The 19,637-nt window shown below is 38.1% G+C and overlaps 3 protein-coding genes across 4 annotated transcripts; 2 read left to right on the top strand and 1 right to left on the bottom strand.

The window, feature by feature from the left end:
* Positions 1 to 1,078: 1,078 nt before the first annotated feature.
* Positions 1,079 to 8,188, top strand: LOC114759720 (uncharacterized). Of its 2 annotated transcripts, XM_028948955.1 has the most exons (14): positions 1,079 to 1,449; positions 2,170 to 2,913; positions 2,990 to 3,126; positions 3,208 to 3,328; positions 3,425 to 3,523; positions 3,619 to 3,918; positions 4,023 to 4,130; positions 4,242 to 4,313; positions 4,520 to 4,606; positions 4,939 to 5,010; positions 5,377 to 5,466; positions 6,467 to 6,574; positions 7,227 to 7,295; positions 8,035 to 8,188. In XM_028948955.1, the coding sequence occupies exons 1-14, from the start codon at positions 1,204 to 1,206 to the stop codon at positions 8,107 to 8,109; spliced, it is 2,328 nt and encodes a 775-aa protein (XP_028804788.1). In that variant the 5' UTR covers positions 1,079 to 1,203; the 3' UTR covers positions 8,110 to 8,188. The 2 variants fall into 2 exon arrangements, with proteins under 2 accessions (XP_028804788.1, XP_028804789.1); XM_028948956.1 differs by lacking the exon at positions 4,939 to 5,010.
* Positions 8,189 to 14,220: 6,032 nt separating this feature from the next.
* Positions 14,221 to 15,194, top strand: LOC114759729 (uncharacterized). Its single transcript, XM_028948963.1, has 3 exons — positions 14,221 to 14,535; positions 14,724 to 14,833; positions 14,923 to 15,194. Exons 1-3 carry the CDS (start codon positions 14,224 to 14,226, stop codon positions 15,137 to 15,139), a joined length of 639 nt encoding a protein of 212 aa, XP_028804796.1. The 5' UTR covers positions 14,221 to 14,223; the 3' UTR covers positions 15,140 to 15,194.
* Positions 15,195 to 16,152: 958 nt separating this feature from the next.
* On the bottom strand, positions 16,153 to 19,361 carry LOC114759708 (uncharacterized). Its single transcript, XM_028948930.1, has 3 exons — positions 19,318 to 19,361; positions 18,191 to 18,565; positions 16,153 to 18,070 (listed from the first exon to the last, which is right to left on the bottom strand). Exons 2-3 carry the CDS (start codon positions 18,550 to 18,552, stop codon positions 16,153 to 16,155), a joined length of 2,280 nt encoding a protein of 759 aa, XP_028804763.1. The 5' UTR covers positions 18,553 to 18,565; positions 19,318 to 19,361.
* Positions 19,362 to 19,637: the final 276 nt, after the last annotated feature.

Here is a 19,637-nt window from a genome sequence, read left to right as displayed (position 1 = left end):
ATAATGACTTTTATTTAGCTATTGGCTATACTATTTTTGCTAGTGGTTACTTTTACTTTCAGATTTTTAATGACTACTCTTGTATAGCTATTAACTGCAAATGAATAGCAAATAACAAAACAAAAGTATTCACTATTCCAAAATACTTAATGCAATTTTTGAATTTTTGAAACAAAAGTAGTTAATAGCAAAATTAAAGTAATCAATAGTTAAACAAGAGTAATCACTAAAATTTTAAAAACAAAAATAGTCAATCACGATACTAGAGTAGTCAATAGCTAAATAAGAGCAACCATCGAATTTTTAGAAATAAATGTAGTTAATAATTAAACAAGAGAAGTCAACACTTACACAAAGAGTAGTCATTGGAGGCCGCTGAAGGTCCATTGACATGCCACTGGAGGGGTCGCCGGTGTTCAAGCTCCAGTAACAAGAAATTGGCTAGGGGTGCTAAGGTAACATTCTTGGGGGAAAAAAGAAAAAAATAGTGAAGGGCATTTGCATCATTTTGTAAGATTTTAAAAGTTTCAAAATAATACAATAGATTTGATTTGAAATTTTAAAATTTTTCCCCACTAATTTATCATTTGACAATTTCTAGATTATTTTATTGTCTTTTTTTCATTTCTTAAACTACACCATCCCATTATTATAAAAGGGTATCATAACAAATCATAAAATTTTTTAATTAATTGAACAAACTATTTTTATCGAAACTAATTTTAATATTCACAAAATTAATTTTAACTAAGTTTTTTTGGACCAGAATTTTCACTAGTTACCTTACGTAAACTTATTAAATCGAGGTCTATTATCAATTTCAACCATCGATTTTAATGTCCAGGAAAGGGGCACTCCGTCTCAAAAAGATCCCTTCCCTTCCAAATTTCCGATGTTTTCGTTTGGTGGGAGATAAATAAAGTAAAATAAAATAGAATGGACATGAAGCTCGTTTATGTAGACTACATGTACGGATTCTGATTCATATCGTAAACTGCCGCCACGTCACTTTGGGCAGGATAACCGATAACCCCTCTCTTCCAGTTTTCGCTAGCCGTTTATCTATCGCCAACGTATTCTCAGAATCACCTCTCTCTGGCAGCTCAGTCACAAGAAAACCTACACGACACAGAAGAACAGTGGGCAATTTCATTATTGCCCTGTGAACTGTGATGAGAATAATCGTGTTAGCTCTAAAGGGAAATGGACGGTCTTGCTCTCGCCACCACAGCCACTTCCGGCAAACCCTTCTTCACTGGCCGAACTCGCCTTTTTTCGTTTTCATCAGAGAGAAGAAGTGCAATCAGAATCCTTTATTCCAATAAAAGATCAAATACCTTCACAGTTCGTGCCTCACGGGATGAGGCCCCGAAGCTTGACAGGTTCGACCAGATGGAACTAAAGTTCGGGCGCTTAATTGGCGAGGACCCCAAGCTAACCCTAGCCAAGGTCTTTTCTGTTTCTTTTCTTCTCTTTCTCCCTTTCATTTCAAAGTGTACTTGGGTTTGGATTCTCTCAGAATCCTTCTTTCTCCTTTTCTTCTTAGAATCTCATATCTACCATTGGATCAAATAATGAATGGTTCAGATTTCATACTTTATAAAACTATTATTATAACCTTACATAAATAGGAGAGAGAAGGTGGACATCTGTTTTTTAAAATATTAAATCTGAACCATCTATTATTGGATCCAATGGTAGAGATGAGATTCTGAGAAGAAAAGGAGAAAGAAGGATTCTGAGAGGATCCAAACCCGAAAAACTTCAAGAAGCAACAGCAGGGATACCAACATTCAATTATTGGGATAATTAGTGTTTAAATGTATTTAAAGTATGTCTAAATCTGATATAAATGTCGAAGATGTTGGACATGAGTGAAATTGGTCGTGTACTCAGACCATCCGTTTGGTCATTCGTATTTGGTCCCACCGAAGAGGTGATGCTGACGGTAATTGGTAACGGGGTTGAAGGAAGTAAGGCGAACTCTGCTTGTATGTTGGCCTTTTTTTTTTAAAATAAATTTTATAAAATAACTTTGTTTGATATAAATTGAAATGTTAAAAGTAAAACTGAGAGCTTGAATCAGTCTGGTAACTACGACATTCAATGATTCAGTATGTGCTTGCATATAACTCTATCTGTCATTTATGGTTGTATTTGGTGCTTCAGATAATGGGAAGAAAGGCGAACCCGGAAGCTTCTTATCTCGATATTGAGAAATCCTTTTATAAGAATAAAGGTAAACTCGTTGAGGTAGAGGAAGTTCCATTTGAGGGGTCTAAGAGGAAATCTTCAGGTTCGTTGGATGATTTGGGTTTAGTACGACCTGTCCCAGTGAAAGGAACAAACTTCAAATCTGAGGATAACAAAACCTCATCCGAGATTAAGAAACCAAGCAAACCAGCAAGTAAGGCAGTGAATGTAACAAAAAGTAGTGTACCAAATGTTATCTTAAGAAAGCCAACTGTTTATAAGGAGGATGGCAATGAAGACACTTCATCAAAGTTGAGAATAAAACCAAATCTGTCTCTGAAAATGCGGAATGGACAATCAAAGGACAAGTTTAGCAATATGACACTATTGAGGAAGCCTGAACCATCAATTGCAAAGGAGAATGATCTGAAGCAAGAGCCTTCTGCTCTTATGAATGCCCAAATGACCAATGATAATGATTTGAACATGAGAAAAGAAGAACCGGATAATAGGACATTATTGAAGAAGCCTGAGCCATCAATTCCAAAGGGGACTGATCAGAATGTGAATGCCCAAATAAGCAATGGTAATGATATGCAGATGAGACAAGAAGAACTAGATGATAAAACTGGAAACTTGACTTTGCTTGAACGTTCTGACAAAGCAGTGGGCAAAAAGGATGAGGAATTTGGAGATCTGAACGTCACTGTCCCAAATGATGTAGGTATTATCTTCGTTGCTATAGAGAAGTTAATTATGCAAGGCTAGAATTTTTCTTCAATGCTTGGTTATTTAGGGATTGGACCAATACGAGCAGAGAAATTTGGAATCACATCAAGAGCAAACTGATTCCAGTCATCATTCAGATTTAAATTCAGCTGATTCTAGAGTCAAGTTGTCTGTTGAAGCTGCACTACAGGGAAAACCACAAAGGTCTGTGAATTTACTTTTGCAGTTACATAATGTCATTATATAGTGGCAACTCTTGTCAGATTACATGTATTTATCTTATAGATTAGACCGATCTGGGAAACAAACTTCAAAATCTACTGGAGAAGTGACTGCTTTTGAGAATTCTGGAGATAACAGAAGCACTGTTGAATTAGAAAATCTTCTAGTTGTGACGAACTTTCAGGTTAGACCATTCATGTTCCATAAGTGACTAATATACTATTTTAATTGTGATGCATTTACAAATGCTCGATGATAACCTTTGCTCTGTTTTTTAAAGGAAAGCGAAGATGCTGATTGGACTAGGGCAGAGGATTTGGTTAAGACTGGAGATAGGGCAGATGTGGAACTAATAAGCTGTAGTACCAGAGGCTTTGTTGTAAGTTCTTAGGGGCAGTGTGATGGGTTTCCACTCTGTCTGGAATGGCATTTTCTTCATATATCTCTTCTGAACTTGATTGAAACATTTTACAGGCATCTTTTGGTTCCTTGGTAGGATTTCTGCCATATCGCAATCTTTCTGCCAAGTGGAAGTTCTTTGCTTTTGAGTCTTGGCTGAGACGAAAGGGCTTGGATCCATCAATGTACAAGCAAAACTTAAGCGTTATTACAAGTTATGATGCTGAAAAGAAGTATTTCCCTCTTAATTCTCCTCAAGACATGAAGATTGATAGTATACTTGAAGGGAAGATTTCACCAGATATGAAATTGGAAGATCTGTTGAGGATTTATGACCAAGAGAAAATTAGGTTCTTGTCATCATTTATTGGCCAGGTCCAGTATTCAAAACTTATATACTGTTTTCAAATAAGTTCTATAGTTTCCTTTGAAAGTGAACTTGAATACCATCAATCTTAATACATATACTATGACTGCAGAAAGTTAAAGTCAATATAGTATCGGCAGACAGGAAATTAAGGAAGCTCATATTGTCAGTCAGACCAAAAGAGAAGGAAGAGTTTGTTCAGAAGAAGAGAAATCTCATGGTAAGTAGTGAAAACACAGACACACACTGATATACAAAATGTTTGTATCAACATTGTTGATTGAATATGACACCAAATGGTCTTGAACTTTTTTGCTGTTTCTAATGCCAGGCTAGGCTTCAAGTTGGTGATATAGTAAAATGTAGCGTCCAGAAAATAACTTACTTTGGCATTTTTGTTGAGGTATGCAAAAGCATTTGATTCTCCGTTGGGAAGTTAATTCTTACTACTATCTTACGTTTTGTATCACCTAGGATAGTTTGAATGGCTTGCTGGGCCATATGTTTAGTCAAGGGGGAGTGCCTTTTATGTTAGTGCATGAAGGTGACAAATTTGTAATGTAAACCAAAAAAAAAAAATTTGTGATGTTTGACCCAATATAAATGTAGGTTGAAGGAGTTCCTGCGCTCATTCATCAGACAGAAGTATCATGGGATGCGACTTTAGACCCAGCATCATATTTTAAGATTGGTCAGGTATTTTCCTCCGTGATGCTATTTCAGACTGGAATGGGACTTTTTGGTTAACAACCTATTTGAGAATTTGGTTGTTGATAGAGCACAGTGGACATCGTACCATCCATGCAGCCCACTACTCCTAGTGGGACGAGGCTTGTTGTCGTTGTTGATGGTATTTCAGACTAGGAAATTTGAGATTACGTTTCAGTACTAAATGAAAAGGGAGACTATGGATGCATCCCATGAACAACTGTGATTTTTCCATCTATTATCAGATTGCTCAACATTGGTGAAACTGATTATGCATTTATGATTTTTGTACTCCTTATTAAGCTTTTCTTGTGGTCCAGGTTGTAGAGGCAAAAGTTCACCAACTAGACTTTGCGCATGAACGCATATTTTTGTCATTAAAGGAGATCATGGTAATATATGTATTTATGTGTTTTCATTTACGCTTTTACTTTAAACTAGGGTTAGACTACATAGATAATTTGTCATTAGCTTTACTTTTTGTGGGTTTAATTCATTGATTTCGTTGATTCAAAATATCATGTATAGAGGTCTCTATATATATACACAATTACACATACAGAGCTACATGTGTTAGGGTAATATTTAAGTCATATCTCGCGAAATCAGCTCCTGATCACTTTGTGGTCCTGTGACTATTTACAATGAATATTTTCTCATTATTCTGTACTCATATCCACTTATCATGCCACTTTTTACATAAATCATTACCTCTTTACTCTTTGAAATTAACAAAAATGCATTCCTTTCTGTGGCAGCCTGATCCGTTGTTGAAGTCGTTGGAGTCTGTAGTTGGGGATCATGACCCCATAGATGAGAGATTGGAAGCAGCTGAAAGTGATGCAGAGGTAAACATGTTAAATCTTTATATGAGAAAAGAGCAGTCAGCATTATCAGATAAATGATGCTGAAGGATTGATCTATAGGACCTGCTGTTTTATGAATTGCATGCAGGTGTTGGTATTGTTAAATAGAATATATGTGTTCTTATTTTGAAATTATGCTGTTTGTGGTATGCATTGGTCAGTTGTGCATATGTTATCTGTATGGATAGAGTAAAGTTGAACTCTGACAAAATAAAATTATTCAGTAACTAATGGCCTGATCGAACCTGATGGAGAAGCTATTGACCTTCTGACTAGGCCCCTCTGAAATGGCCCAACCGGACAAAACAATAATATTTATAAGCTCCTATGTAATGCTTATTGACTGCCTATCTATCTGGAATGGGTGCTGCTGCTACGGAACCCTATTTTTGTAGTTAAAGATCAAGTTATTATTTATGGTGTAAATGAATAGAGTTACGTTGCTTTTAGAATTTGGCTCATGTCATGTTGCTTCCCCTGGTGATGAGTCCATGGTGGATGCAAGTGAATAAGAGGCTTTGATGTGAGGATGAGAAAGTATGTGAAATGTTTCTTTAAGATGAGCTTGTGTGGTCACAAGATTGTATGAGATTATTGGGTATATGTTGGATTGATAAGGAAAATTATTTACATTTTATTCATATTGAAATTTACAAGGTATGGTAATTTAGACATGAAAGGCAAATAAATACATTAAATCCAGAGGTAGCCTATATAGTCTGAATATACTAATAATAAATATAACAGATATATAATTTTTTCCATAATAATTAATAGCTGGTACCTGCATTTTGTTCTACTTTGCTATTTCTGGCCTATGGCTTACGCTTGGGATCCTATCTCATATTCTGCAATCTGCATATATTTTTTTCCCAATCTCAATAATTCCGTAAATGATTATATGTGGTGGGGTGTGGATTGTGCATCCACTGAAGCATCATTAATTGTATTACTAATGCAGAATATGCTCAATTTTATGCAGTGGTCTGAAGTTGAATCTCTTATCCAGGAATTGCAGCAGATTGATGGTATCCAATCTGCTGCAAAAGGTCGCTTTTTCAGAAGCCCTGGTTTAGCTCCAACATTTCAGGTAGACTTCTACAATACAAACGGGGCATGATCTGTTGGCCCAAAAGACATGAATTTGACTAAATTCTGAGTGTAGTTTTGCTTCTTTTTGCTTATGCGCTTGAATTGGTATTATCTCATTTGTTCTGTCAGAATTTGCTATGTAATTATTATTATGCATTTGGCTGATAATATTTGCATCATTTTATCATCTTTGGAATTGCAAGAGGTCAGGTGGAGGCATACATCAATGAATTTTCATATGGGTTCTGTACATGAAAATAAAGAAGGTTCCCTGTAAAATTCTGCTTCTGTTCTCTGACTAAAGATGTGCAGCTGCGGTTCTCCTAGAAAGTCATTTTTCATATAATACAGCAATGGGCTCAGTTTTCACCATCCATTAATTATTCTACTCGCTCATCCCTTTTTGAGCAGCCATGTTTTTAGGCATACATGTGCAACTTAACGGAATTCTCATTTTTATATTTTTAAGTACAGGATAGCACTCCTTCCCTTGTATTTTAAGATCTCGTCTGTTCATGAATAGTGGATTACAGAGGACCATAACTCTCGATTATGATTCTGGCTGAGTTTAGCACCTTTTTCTTGGCTATTAGTACCTCTTTTATTAGATTTTTTTTAAAATTATTTTTCTAATTTTAATTTGTCTCCAGGTTTATATGGCTTCCATGTTTGAGAATCAGTACAAGCTGCTTGCTCGATCTGGAAATAGAATACAAGAGGTAAGGGCCATTGATGCTGATAAGCGTGATATTGCAGATTTGGTTTTTGTTTATTTGATGAATAGATTTGCTTTTACTAAATTTAATATTTTAGTCTCTCTAGCTAGTATATTTCCATCCGACCGCTTGCTTTTTTGTAGATTGTTTATTATCTCAAAAATGTTGAGTTATGGCATGACAAATTCCTCTTTAAGTTCCGCAAACTTGTCTTGTTTTTTTCCCCAAAGAATATGCATGTTCTTTCATTGTACACTCTGCACTACTAGAACTCACCCAGTCACCAGGCTAAAAATGTCTGAGCCTTTGAATTTGGGAATGGAAGGAATGTAATCACAAAGCCTTAAAACAAGTGGTTGACAAGTTTTGGCGCAGAAAATAATGACACTTGCGTGCTCTTACTTGTCGTTAAGATTTTTGATAATTATATTATTTTCTTGAGACCTCACAATAATTTATTTTAGACACATTGATTGTTGTGTCAATCATGATAAGACTTTCAGATTTTATTGTAAAAGTGAACATTTATATGCTCTAGTTACTCTTGAAATGTTGTATAATCTTCTAGCTATACACGCCTTTTGTGGTCCACTTTTTTCCTTTCTAAAGCAGCACGATTGCAAATGAAGGCATGTTGTTACATATCTATTTATTCTTGCCAGAATTTTAAATATCTATTATTCATATTACATAGTATATTTTTCTTGGGTGACGTATAATCAAAAGAAATCATTTTGCACAGGTGATGGTTCAAACATCATTGGATAAAGAAAAGATGAAATCAGCAATTCTGACATGTACGAATAGAGTAGAATAATGGAGATTGCACGAACAGATGTGGAGCATTTGTGGTAGTTAATTATGCAAAAGGCTGCAGGAGGAAGTAGACGAGAAAGTAGAAAGTACTCCCTCCAATTCAAAATATAAGCTAAATTTTGTTGTAAGGACTTAATTTTTTTTAATAAGATAATATTTACTTTATTCTAAGTATTTAGTGAGTTTTTTTTAATGTTACTCCTATATATTCTCTTTTCTTCTTGATTCATCTATTGCATTCTTTTATTTATTCTCTTCATTAATAAGAGTATATTTGGGGAAAAAAACTATATGCCTTACATATTTATTATTTTAAATTGATTTTAACTAGGTTCTTAATAAACGTAAATAGATAAAATTTAGTTTATATTTTGAACTAGAAGGAGTATATGCTATATGAGGAGGGTCAGAATCTTATTGCTAATGGAAGCAGATTTTGAATTTGGTAAATTCATTTGTTTATATTTTTTTACAATATGTGTTGTCATTGTTAATTGTTGAAGAAAGACTCGAGTCCTAAGCTGAGTTTTATGTTCGTCCACATTGTCAGGCTTTTTTTTTACCTTTCAACTTTTTTCTTTTGCTGTTTGATTCGGACATCACCGATGTAAGCTCAGCTAAAAATGTTATGGCAATTTCACATTAAGTTCCTCTTTGTTTCCCTGTAAATTCTCACGTTCAGTTAAATTTGGGGAGTTCTTTGGTTTAAAAAAGAATTGGAAAGTCCTGAATCACTTGTTCTTTTCTTCAGCTGTAAAAAGCAAATAATGTTTCTGGTAAAATAAAAAAGGGAAAATTACTGTAGAGTCCCACAGAAGACAATTTACTACCAGAAGGTCCCATGAAATCAGAAAATGTATATGAGGTCCCAAGGGATCTTATAGCAAAAAATTTGAAACTTGCAATTACTTTCTTGCCCTTTTGATTAGAGAAAGTAACCGAAGCACACTCAAAATCGTTTCGGTTTTCATCTTCGCGAAATCGGCCGCACGCTCACACTCCGTCGCCCGCTCACACTCCGCCGCCGTGTCGTTGGTGCTTTATCCTTGTGTGCTCCGACAGGTTCAATCTCCGGCGAGGTCTGTTAGTTTCTGGTTGGTACATTGTCGGTCGCTGCTCCGCATTCGGTCACTCTCTGGTCCGACGCCTTCAATCCCCTGCGCGGTCCATCGGTCTCGGGTCTGCACGCCGTCAGTCTGTCGTCCGCAGTCCGTCGGTCTCTCGTCCGCCCGCCGTCGCCGTCTTCTCCGACGCATTGAACGGTTTCAATCTCCAGCACGGTCCGGCCGACTCTGCTCAGCACTCCATCCCTCTCTGGTCCGCACTCGGTTGCCGTCTGCTCCGACGCCGTGAACTCTCTGGTACAGTCCGGTGGTCTCTCTACTAACGCCTCAATCTCCAGACAACTAGTCTCTCTCGGTTAGAATATTTGACAATTTCAAGCTTCTTGGTCATATTTTGAAAAATGTTTGGTTTGGAATGTTTGAACATTTGAATTGTTGATTGTTCGTAAAAGCTGCTCGATGACCTGAAGTGGTTTGGAATGTTCGGTTGTTTCGTGTGTTTATATATGGAACCAGTGATAACCGTGACTTGTATTTTCACTGTGATATTAGAAATGTGAAGTATGTTGATATTACAATGATCTGACATGCGAATCAAAGTTAGGGGCAAAAGTTGGGGCTGGTTGGTACTAAGTTATATTAGAGATCAGTTTGAAGAACACTGGTTAAAATTGTCAAAAATTTGATTTGGTAGAGCTTTTTAAATGCAGCAATCAGTTATTGTTAATATTGCTGAATTAAAAGGGAGAACTTTATGTAATTGATTTGTTCGGCAATAAAATAATAAAGGTTTTGTTTGGCTTTTTATGGTGGGCTCCATGGTGGAATGTTAATTTGGCCATAAGGTCAGAAAGGGAATTGCTTGTTGGATATAGCACCTATTGGCTCTATACTATAACCAATGAAGGGAAATTCATTCTGGTGGATTGATTTGTGATCCATATTATTTACTGCCGTTCATTGCTTTCTGTCATCCAAAGGGATATATTTTGATTTTGTTGATTAGTGAATAATTTGGTGGTGTTGAAGATACTTACTATTTTAAAATATATGTTGATGACAGTATTTTTTTTCCTTTTTGCAGTCGAACAAAATGACTAAAAAGAGTAAGAGTAAAGATGGACAAAGGGCTAGGAATTTCTCCGGATACATATTATTCACTGAAGAGTTTTATGAGCAGAACAAGAAGAAGTTTAAGTCTTTTGAAGAGGGCACTAACTCTGTGAAAAAGGCTTGGGGGAACTTAACAGAAGAGGAGAAAGAACAATATGGTGAAAGGGCTAAAGAAATGAGAGTCCCACCAAAAGGGAAGAATTATATTGTTCCCTTTCACACACGCTGTGCTCCGGGACAATTTATGGAAGTCTGCAAGCAATTAAAGAAAAGTAAAGATAAGATGGAAAGACTGAAAAGAATTGGTTTTGATAAATTGGTTGACATATGCTGCTCACAGATCTATAGAGATTTTTGTGGTGAATTGATCCGTGTGTTTGACCCTGTAAGTAGGCAAATTTCAATTCGAGGGAAGACGCATTTAGTGGGGCCCGAAGATGTAAATGAATTGATGGGTCTACCATTTAAGGGGGAAGATATTAAAATAAATGTGGAGAATGAAGATGAAACGTTCAAGAAATTAAGGAGTGACTACGGGAAAGTGCCATACAAAACAATAGGAACATGGTTGATTGAAGGAAAAGAGGAAGAAAAGTTTGAATTCCTTTTTGTTATGTATGCACTAGGAGTCCTCTTGTGTCCTGGCTCTAGTGTATGGGTGAGTGATAAAGTGTTGAAAGTCATGGTGGTGACAAAGGATAGTTTAGGACACTATGATTGGAGCAGCTTAGTTTTGAAAGAATTCTGCAACTCAATTGCAGAGTTCAAGAAAGGAAAGAAGAAAGGAAAAGCTGATGGGACGAAAAATGTGGGAGGTTGCATGTACTTCCTAATGGTAAGTGTGGGTATGATTCATTTACTTTGATGTTAGTTTATTGTCAATGTGCTGTGTAGGTTGTGATTGGTTGCTCTGTATGTTGTTATTTACTACTCTGTTGTCAATTGGAGAAATGTACGCTGTCAACTGCTTATGTATAGGTTGTGATTTGCTGGTGTCAAGGTTGTTATAGTACTGTGTGCAGGTTGTTAATGGATTGTGTTGGTTTGTCACCTGGTTATGTATAGGTTGTAATTGCCTTCTGTTCGTGTTGTCATTCGGTTTATCGTGGGTTGTCAATGGCTGCTGTGCATGTTGTGAATGACACAAATGTAGGTTGTGATTAGCTGATGTGTAGGTTGTGACTGTATGGTGTGCATGTTGTCATTTGGTTTAGCGTGGGTTGTTAGTGGCTGCTACTCAGGTCAATGGCCTGTGTTGGTTTGTCACCTGGTTATGTATAGGTTGTAATTGCAGTCTGTTTGTGTTGTCATTCTGGTGAGTATGGGTTGTCACTGGATGCTGTACATGTTGTGAATGGCGCAAATGTATGTTGTGACAGGCTTATGTGTAGGTTGTGATTGGACAGTGTGTATGTTGTTATTTACTACTCTATGTCGTCGAGTTGGAGAAATGTACGCTGTGAACTGGTTATGTATATGTTGTGAGTGGATGGTGTGGAGGTTGTTATTGACCTGTGTGCAGGTTGTCATTGGGCTGTGTTGGTTTGTCACCTGGTTATGTATAGGTTGTAATTGCAGTCTGTTCGTGTTGTCATTCTGTTGAGTATGGGTTGTCACTGGATGCTGTACATGTTGTGAATGGCGCAAATGTATGTTGTGACAGGCTTATGTGTAGGTTGTGATTGGTCACTGTGTATGTTGTTATTTACTACTCTATGTCGTCAGTTGGAGAAATGTACGCTGTGAACTGGTTATGTATATGTTGTGAGTGGATGGTGTGGAGGTTGTTATTGTCCTGTGTGCAGGTTGTCATTGGGCTGTGTTGGTTTGTCACCTGGTTATGTATAGGTTGTAATTGCAGTCTGTTCGTGTTGTCATTCTGTTGAGTATGGGTTGTCACTGGATGCTGTACATGTTGTGAATGGCGCAAATGTATGTTGTGACAGGCTTATGTGTAGGTTGTGATTGGACAGTGTGTATGTTGTTATTTACTACTCTATGTCGTCAGTTGGAGAAATGTACGCTGTGAACTGGTTATGTATATGTTGTGACTGGATGGTGTAGAGGTTGTTATTGTCCTGTGTGCAGGTTGTCATTGGGCTGTGTTGGTTTGTCACCTGGTTATGTATAGGTTGTAATTGCAGTCTGTTGTGTTGTCATTCTGTTGAGTATGGGTTGTCACTGGATGCTGTACATGTTGTGAATGGCGCAAATGTATGTTGTGACAGGCTTATGTGTAGGTTGTGATTGGTCACTGTGTATGTTGTTATTTACTACTCTATGTCGTCAGTTGGGGAAATGTACGCTGTGAACTGGTTATGTATATGTTGTGAGTGGATGGTGTGGAGGTTGTTATTGACCTGTGTGCAGGTTGTCATTGGGCTGTGTTGGTTTGTCACCTGGTTATGTATAGGTTGTAATTGCAGTCTGTTCGTGTTGTCATTCTGTTGAGTATGGGTTGTCACTGGATGCTGTACATGTTGTGAATGGCGCAAATGTATGTTGTGACAGGGTTATGTGTAGGTTGTGATTGGTCATTGTGTATGTTGTTATTGGGCAGTGTGTAGGCTGTGATTGGTCACTGTGTATGTTGTTATTGGGCAGTGTGTAGGTTGTGATTTTCCGCTGTTTATGTTGTCAGTGGCCTGTTTGGATGATGTTGTTGTATATCTAAGTTATCATTAACTTCACATGCAGATTTATTGCCTACAACACTTTCCTCTTGGAAAAGAAAAGGCGGCAAAAAATGAAAATGCCATTACTTATTGGGATGAGGAAAAAGTGAAGGCAAGAGTGAAATCAGAAAAGAATAGCGACAGAGGCATACTGCATGGCGTTCCGAGTGTCGGTGGGGCTTCAACAAGTGCATCCAACACAGGAATAAAGCTAACCCACCCTGTAAGTAAATCATGTGAAGCTTATTTTGGTGCTGTGTAGAATTTGGAGTAATGATAACTTTCATTACTGTTGTTTTGCAGGAAATCAAGAGAACGTATGAAAGGTTGATGACCATGGTTGAAGGGTTGGTGTCGACAATTGGAGAAGAGTTGGTTTCCCTGCAGTTGAGGTTGACGGATGAGATTGACAAGGAAGATGTGGTGGAAGCAGTAAGTAGCGAAGATGACAAAGAGAAGGCAACTGAAGATGAAGAAACCGGTGAAGAAGGTAAAGGAAGCCCAAAAGATTCAATTCTGTCACAAGAGGAACAACAGAGTGAACCAGAAGGAGATGATAAAGAAGAGGGCAAAAGTGCTTCGCGTGAAGAAGAGAGTCAATCTCAACCTGAGGAGAAAGGAGAAGGGAGTCACTCTGGATCAGAGGATGATGGAGAAGAAAAAACACAAGACAAGTCTAGTGATGCAGCAGCAGAAGAGGATAAGGGTGTAGGCGATGAAATGGAGGAAAAGGATGAAATGGACCAGCAAGCACAAGGGCAAATGGATGTAAGAAGATCAACACGGGTGAGAAGCCGTGCAATCAAATCTCCCTGGTTAGAGGAGGTGAAAAAAGGCCGTGGCAAGAGAAAAGCTGACGAGAAAGAGGAATTATTCCAGATGTGCACGAGAAGATGTGATCAAGATGAAGGTGCCAAGTAAGTGTTGGGACTGATTGTAATTGGGACAACTGATTGACAACAATTTTACACATACAACCCTTGTGCTCATTGTTCCTTTTGCTGCAGGTACATTGTAGAGATGTATGGGTACTTCTTGACACGTGCTGAGCTTTGCTGCCTACAAGACAGGAAATGGATGAACGACAGGGTAAGACAGTTGTTTATATAGATAGAGAACTGCGAATGTCATTATGATCATGACTAACTGTTTGTATGTGTGATATAGTTCATGTCTATGGTGGCGAGAACCTTGGTGGGAGATGAAAAAGAGAACCACGGTCGTGTCAGTAGGCACATTTTTTCACCCGAGTTAATGCAAACAATGGCCGCTAATCCTCTTAGGTGGAGCCTGGAAAAACATGAACATGAAATCTTACCGGAGCACATAGGATATAACATTGGAGACTGTGACTTCATATTTGGCCCCACCCTTTTCAATTACCATTGGTTCTGTTACGTGATGGATGTAAGAACCATGCGTTTCTATGCCCTTGACTCGTTGGTGGACAATTTGACGATGTTGAGATTACAAAGAGAGGAAGAAGAAGCAATGAAAACAGGGAAGAAACCACAAAGGAAGCAAGGGAAGAAGAGAGGACAGATAGATCCTAAGCAATTCATGGCGAGAGGGATTGTATGCACAACTTTACATTCATTCTATAACTTGTTAATGCGTTATGGTTGCTTGTCTGCTTAACTGTCCTGGTTGTTAATGCCTGCTGATTACTTGTCATTGGCTACAGCGAAGGTTGTTAATGCTTCCTGATAACTTGTCATTCACAACTGTCAAACTTGTTTCTTCTGTTTGTCCCTTTTTTGCAGAGAGATTGTTTCTGCCAAGTGCTTCGTGTGCTGAAGCCATCACTGTTTGCGGAGGAGGACAAGATTGACGAGGAAGTCACATGGGCAAAAGTTCATGTGCAATCTGACACGTGAGTTATTTTTCAGCACAACAAGTACTTGTGTCTCAACTTTTGGGAGCTAATGTTCATTCACTAAAGTACTTGTTTTTCCTTTGTAGGGACTCTTGTGGGGTGCATGTGTTGAGCTGGTTACAAACATGGGACGGCACTGAGTATGGTGATGACGGCTACACAATGCCTAAGTACTCCCCTGAAGAAATCCATGACTTGAAGGTTGGATGCTTGTGGTGGCTCGTGACTCATCGGAACAACCTGCATGGCGATGAAGTGCTGTCTTTGCTGCGAGGAAACCCCCAAAGCAAGAGGAAGAAATAAATGACAAGCATATATTGTATTTACATTTATTTATTTGACAGCATAGTGACATCTGAACGTCAAGTTCACATTTTATTCTTTTCTTTGAGCATGTATGAATCCTGGATGTTAAGATATGTTAATGTGTTTTGATATCCTTTACTGGTTATCAAGTTTTTGTAAAGGCATTCATGTGTTTTCATCATGGCCACAAATGCAGACTGAATAAGACTGGATAAACAAATGGTAACCACGGTGACATGATAGGCATATATCAGAGTCCTCTCTGCCACATCTGTTTACAACCTCAACAGGGGTTGTTCACAACCTCAAAAGGGATTGTTGACAACCCAAACAGAATTGGTTAACAACTCACTCGGGGTATAACACAGCTGTTAACTTAATTATATTATGAGCACATATAACGACCTTAATAGCAAAAATTGGGAGCATTTTAAAGTCATTAACAGCTTTAAAAGAACCAAATCATATTACAGCAGATTTTTATTCCAGCAATTCATTTACAACCTCAACAGGGATTGTTGACAACCCGAACAGAATTGGTTAACAACCTTCGCATTGCCCCTGACAACTGACGCTGGGGATACCACAACCTCCACATGAGATCTAATTCTAACCAAATCATATCATATTATGACTTTAACACAGCTCGAATGTCTTAAGAAATCACTGAACACTGGAAGTAGGAGAAATTGTCACTTTATATCAGTAACATAATTGAGACTGCTAATGACAACCTGCATGGCGTCTGATAACAAGTCCATTACAACCTATTCACCAGTACATCAAAAATACAGAAATGATGTTATATCAGATTACAACCAGGTGTCATTTACCACTTGATATATATATGTACAACATAACTACACCAAATTTACAACCTATTCAAAAAAGCATACGTGTTGCATGTGTGGATAATGACGGACAACTTGAGGTGTAGGTTATGACATTTACAAAAAAAATGCTGTCACAAGCATTCACAAAACGAAATATCAACAAGCCACCAGCAAAGCTCAACTTGGATTGGGGTTCTGGCAAGTCTTCACAGTGTGGCCTGGCTCATGGCATCTTCCACAGTGGTAAAGTTTTTTACTTTGAAATTGAGATTCAATCCTTCTTTTCTTTGGCCTCCCTGAGGGTCTTTTAGTGATTGGTGGCTGTAAAAATGTTCCCGTCATCATCTGCGTAACGGTGAGAGCTTCGGGACGAGGACAATCATGTGTCGCAATTGGCCTCATACTACTTGCATATATCTTCTCTTGGGCTGACAGCTTATAGCAATCATCTACAAATTCATAAACACTACCATGAAGTAGCTTTATCGCTGCACAGGCATGAGCACAAGGTACTCCGCTCATTTGCCATGCTAAACAAGTGCATTTCTGAGCTGTGAGATCAACAGTGACACAAATTATTCCAGTAGGAGATGTAGTATCAACTTGAACTCGGTTATCTCCATAATATACAGTATGCATATTCTCCGCTCTTGCTACTTTTTCTTGCAACTTGGACTCAATATTTGGCCCAACGCCATTTGTCCAATTTTCCATTGCCATTTTGCTTGCAACCATCTTCTTGGCTAATTTCTCCATATGCTCATGTATGAGAACTGACACATTGTGCTTCCTCTCCTTCAAAATCCAGGCATTAAACGACTCCGCAACATTAGTGGTGATGTTATCCCATCGCTTAAACGGGAATTTGCTTAAAGCCCACCGATCTACATCTCCTTGAGTGTCAACCCAATCAGCCAATTGTGGACAGAATGATCTAAGTTTCCCCATTGCAGCAACATATTCATCCTCAATCCTTGCATAGGCGATTCCATCCAGCATTTTCAATGCAACGTCCTTTGAAGTACCTGAAACTCGTCCCCTGCCTCGGTTAATTTTTAAATAATGTGCACTAAAATTTTCTTTCACATGCCTATAACAAAAAGCATGTCTCTCGCCACCAAATATTGTTCGCACAGCACCTATAATGGCATTATTCCGATCTGAAACTATCGTTGTCTCCACTGATCTTGTGATGTCTTTGATGTTCTGGAGAAACCAAGCCCAATCATCATATGTCTCCCCACTAACTATAGCATATGCTAATGGAAATAGTTCATTGTCTGCATCATATGCATTAGCTGAAATCAATGTCCCCCTGTAAGGACCACTTAGATGACAGCCGTCTATATAAAGTATATGTCGACACCCTTCTAAAAATCCATTAATTGAGCATCCATAAGCAATGAACACCCTCTGAAATCTGTTACTATCCAACCCTTCCCATCGAGCACTTGTGTTTGGATCAGTTTCAATGAGCCTTTCACAAATCCAGGGAATCGCCATGTATGAATCCTGTGCACGACCATGTATTTCCCTCAATGCTCTTTCTCTACCCCTGTATGCTTGACTATAATTCAGTCGCACCCCATATTCTCTATACAGATCTCTTCTAAGTTCATTAGCATTCTTGTCTATATTACACCTCAAAGAATCTATCATGATTGATGATGTTAAGTTTGACCCTCTAGAGTGAGATACAACCAAGCTGTCCTGTGCATAATGCACATGCTCACTTCTTAAGGTTCTAATTATTAACAACTCAGAATCTTGTCTTTGTCCCATTGAGTATGCACCCATATACCACGGGCATCCCTCCGCCATACACTTCACAATGATCTTTTGTTGATTGTTCTTCACAAACTTGTATGAAAACTTCACAGCAATACTGTACCTATACAGTGCTTGCCTAAGAGCCACTGCATTAGGAAAAATCTGTCCTTCTCCGATAACCAAACCCTTCCACTTTGTTGAATTCATTTCCGGAATTGGGGTTGGCATCATTTCTGAACCACATGGCAACAATAGTGGGTCTTCACTAACCACATTAGGTGGAGACATGGACAATGTATCTGAACCTCCGAACAAGTCTTCCATCCTACATAACAGAACAGGTCAAGGGGTCGTTAATGACAACCTTCGATCACTATAATAACAACTTATGCACAACAGTTGACAATAGCTAATATTACTTCGAAATTTAAATAACACAACTTACACATGTTGCTCTTCTATTACAACATCCCTTGTTAGTTGTGAATTTTGATCTCCATTTTCTCCTATATATACATGACCACTGTCGCCATTGAAGTTAATCAAATGTTCTACTCCTTCATCATCTACAAGGTCCACAAATGTACACTCATCAAAGGTTACTGTGAATTTCATAACCATTCCATTACTTTCTTTTCCCACAATTGATGCCACCATTGTTCTAAATTCTCCATATGATGTCCCTTCCTTTATCATTCTTGTTCTCACACCACCTCCAACATACTGCGTTTCACCTTCTACACCATTAATAAATTGTCCTCCTATATGGAGGTAGCAAAACAATTGCTTTGCACTGGAAGTTGCCATCCTGGATATCAACCTGCCACAATCACTTGTTAATAACAACTCATACAGTTATGTTAACAACCTTCGATGTACCCATTAACAACACATTTAACCATCGCATTTAAGGGGTTACAATAATAAATATCTGTCATTTTCCACTCATTTCCATCAGCAACACAGCATCATTGCCCAAAAAACAGAGCATCATTCACCGAAAAACAGAGCATTGCTTTCTAACCATAGCCACACATAGTAAAACCACACCTAACATGATTAAAACCACATATGACTAAAATGAGCCTCCCTTTATATTTCTAGAGAGCTGAATCACATGCTTAATACCAACGTATAAACACCCAATCAACTTTTCTGACCAGCATTAAAGCTGCGACTGGTTGTTAATAACAAGTCATACAGTTATGTTAACAACCTTCGATGTACCCATTAACAACACATTTAACCATCGCATTTGAGGGGTTACAATAATAAATATCTGTTATTTTCCACTCATCTTCATCAGCAACACAGCATCAGTGACCGAAAAACAGAGCCTCATTCACCGAAAAACAGAGCATTGCTTTCTAACCCTAGCCACACATAGTAAAACCACACCTAACATGATTAAAACCACATATGACTAAAATGAGCCTCCCTTAATATTTCTAGTGAGTTGAATCACATCTTTAATACCCACATATCAACACACAATCAACTTTTCAGACCAACATTAAACTTGACACTGGTTGTGTACAGAAGAAGAGAAATGTTGTTAATGATGAGACGTACCAAGAAGATGAAGAAATAATGTCGCTTGCCTGCGATGGAGTACCAGCGCATAACTCCCTTCTTTCTTTCAGAAGCTTCTCTTCCTTGTGCATGCATAACAAACAACCGCACTAAATGAAGCCAATCAGCGTCTCTCCCTCTTTTCTTTCCTTTATCAATGACTGAGGGCAAGTACGTAATATCACAACTCAAATTATTTACCCAGAGGTCCCTGGGGACTTATGAGGAATTTGGGGATTTCATAGGACCTTCTGGTAGTAAATTGTCTTCTGTGGGACTCTACAGTAATTTTCCCAATAAAAAAATATAACAAGTGCTGT

Source organism: Neltuma alba, unplaced genomic scaffold, assembly GCF_004799145.2.
Source record: "Neltuma alba isolate B1F8T4 unplaced genomic scaffold, ASM479914v2 tig00010885_pilon, whole genome shotgun sequence".
NCBI lineage: Eukaryota > Viridiplantae > Streptophyta > Magnoliopsida > Fabales > Fabaceae > Neltuma > Neltuma alba.
This window is presented reverse-complemented; position numbering and strand designations above follow the sequence as displayed.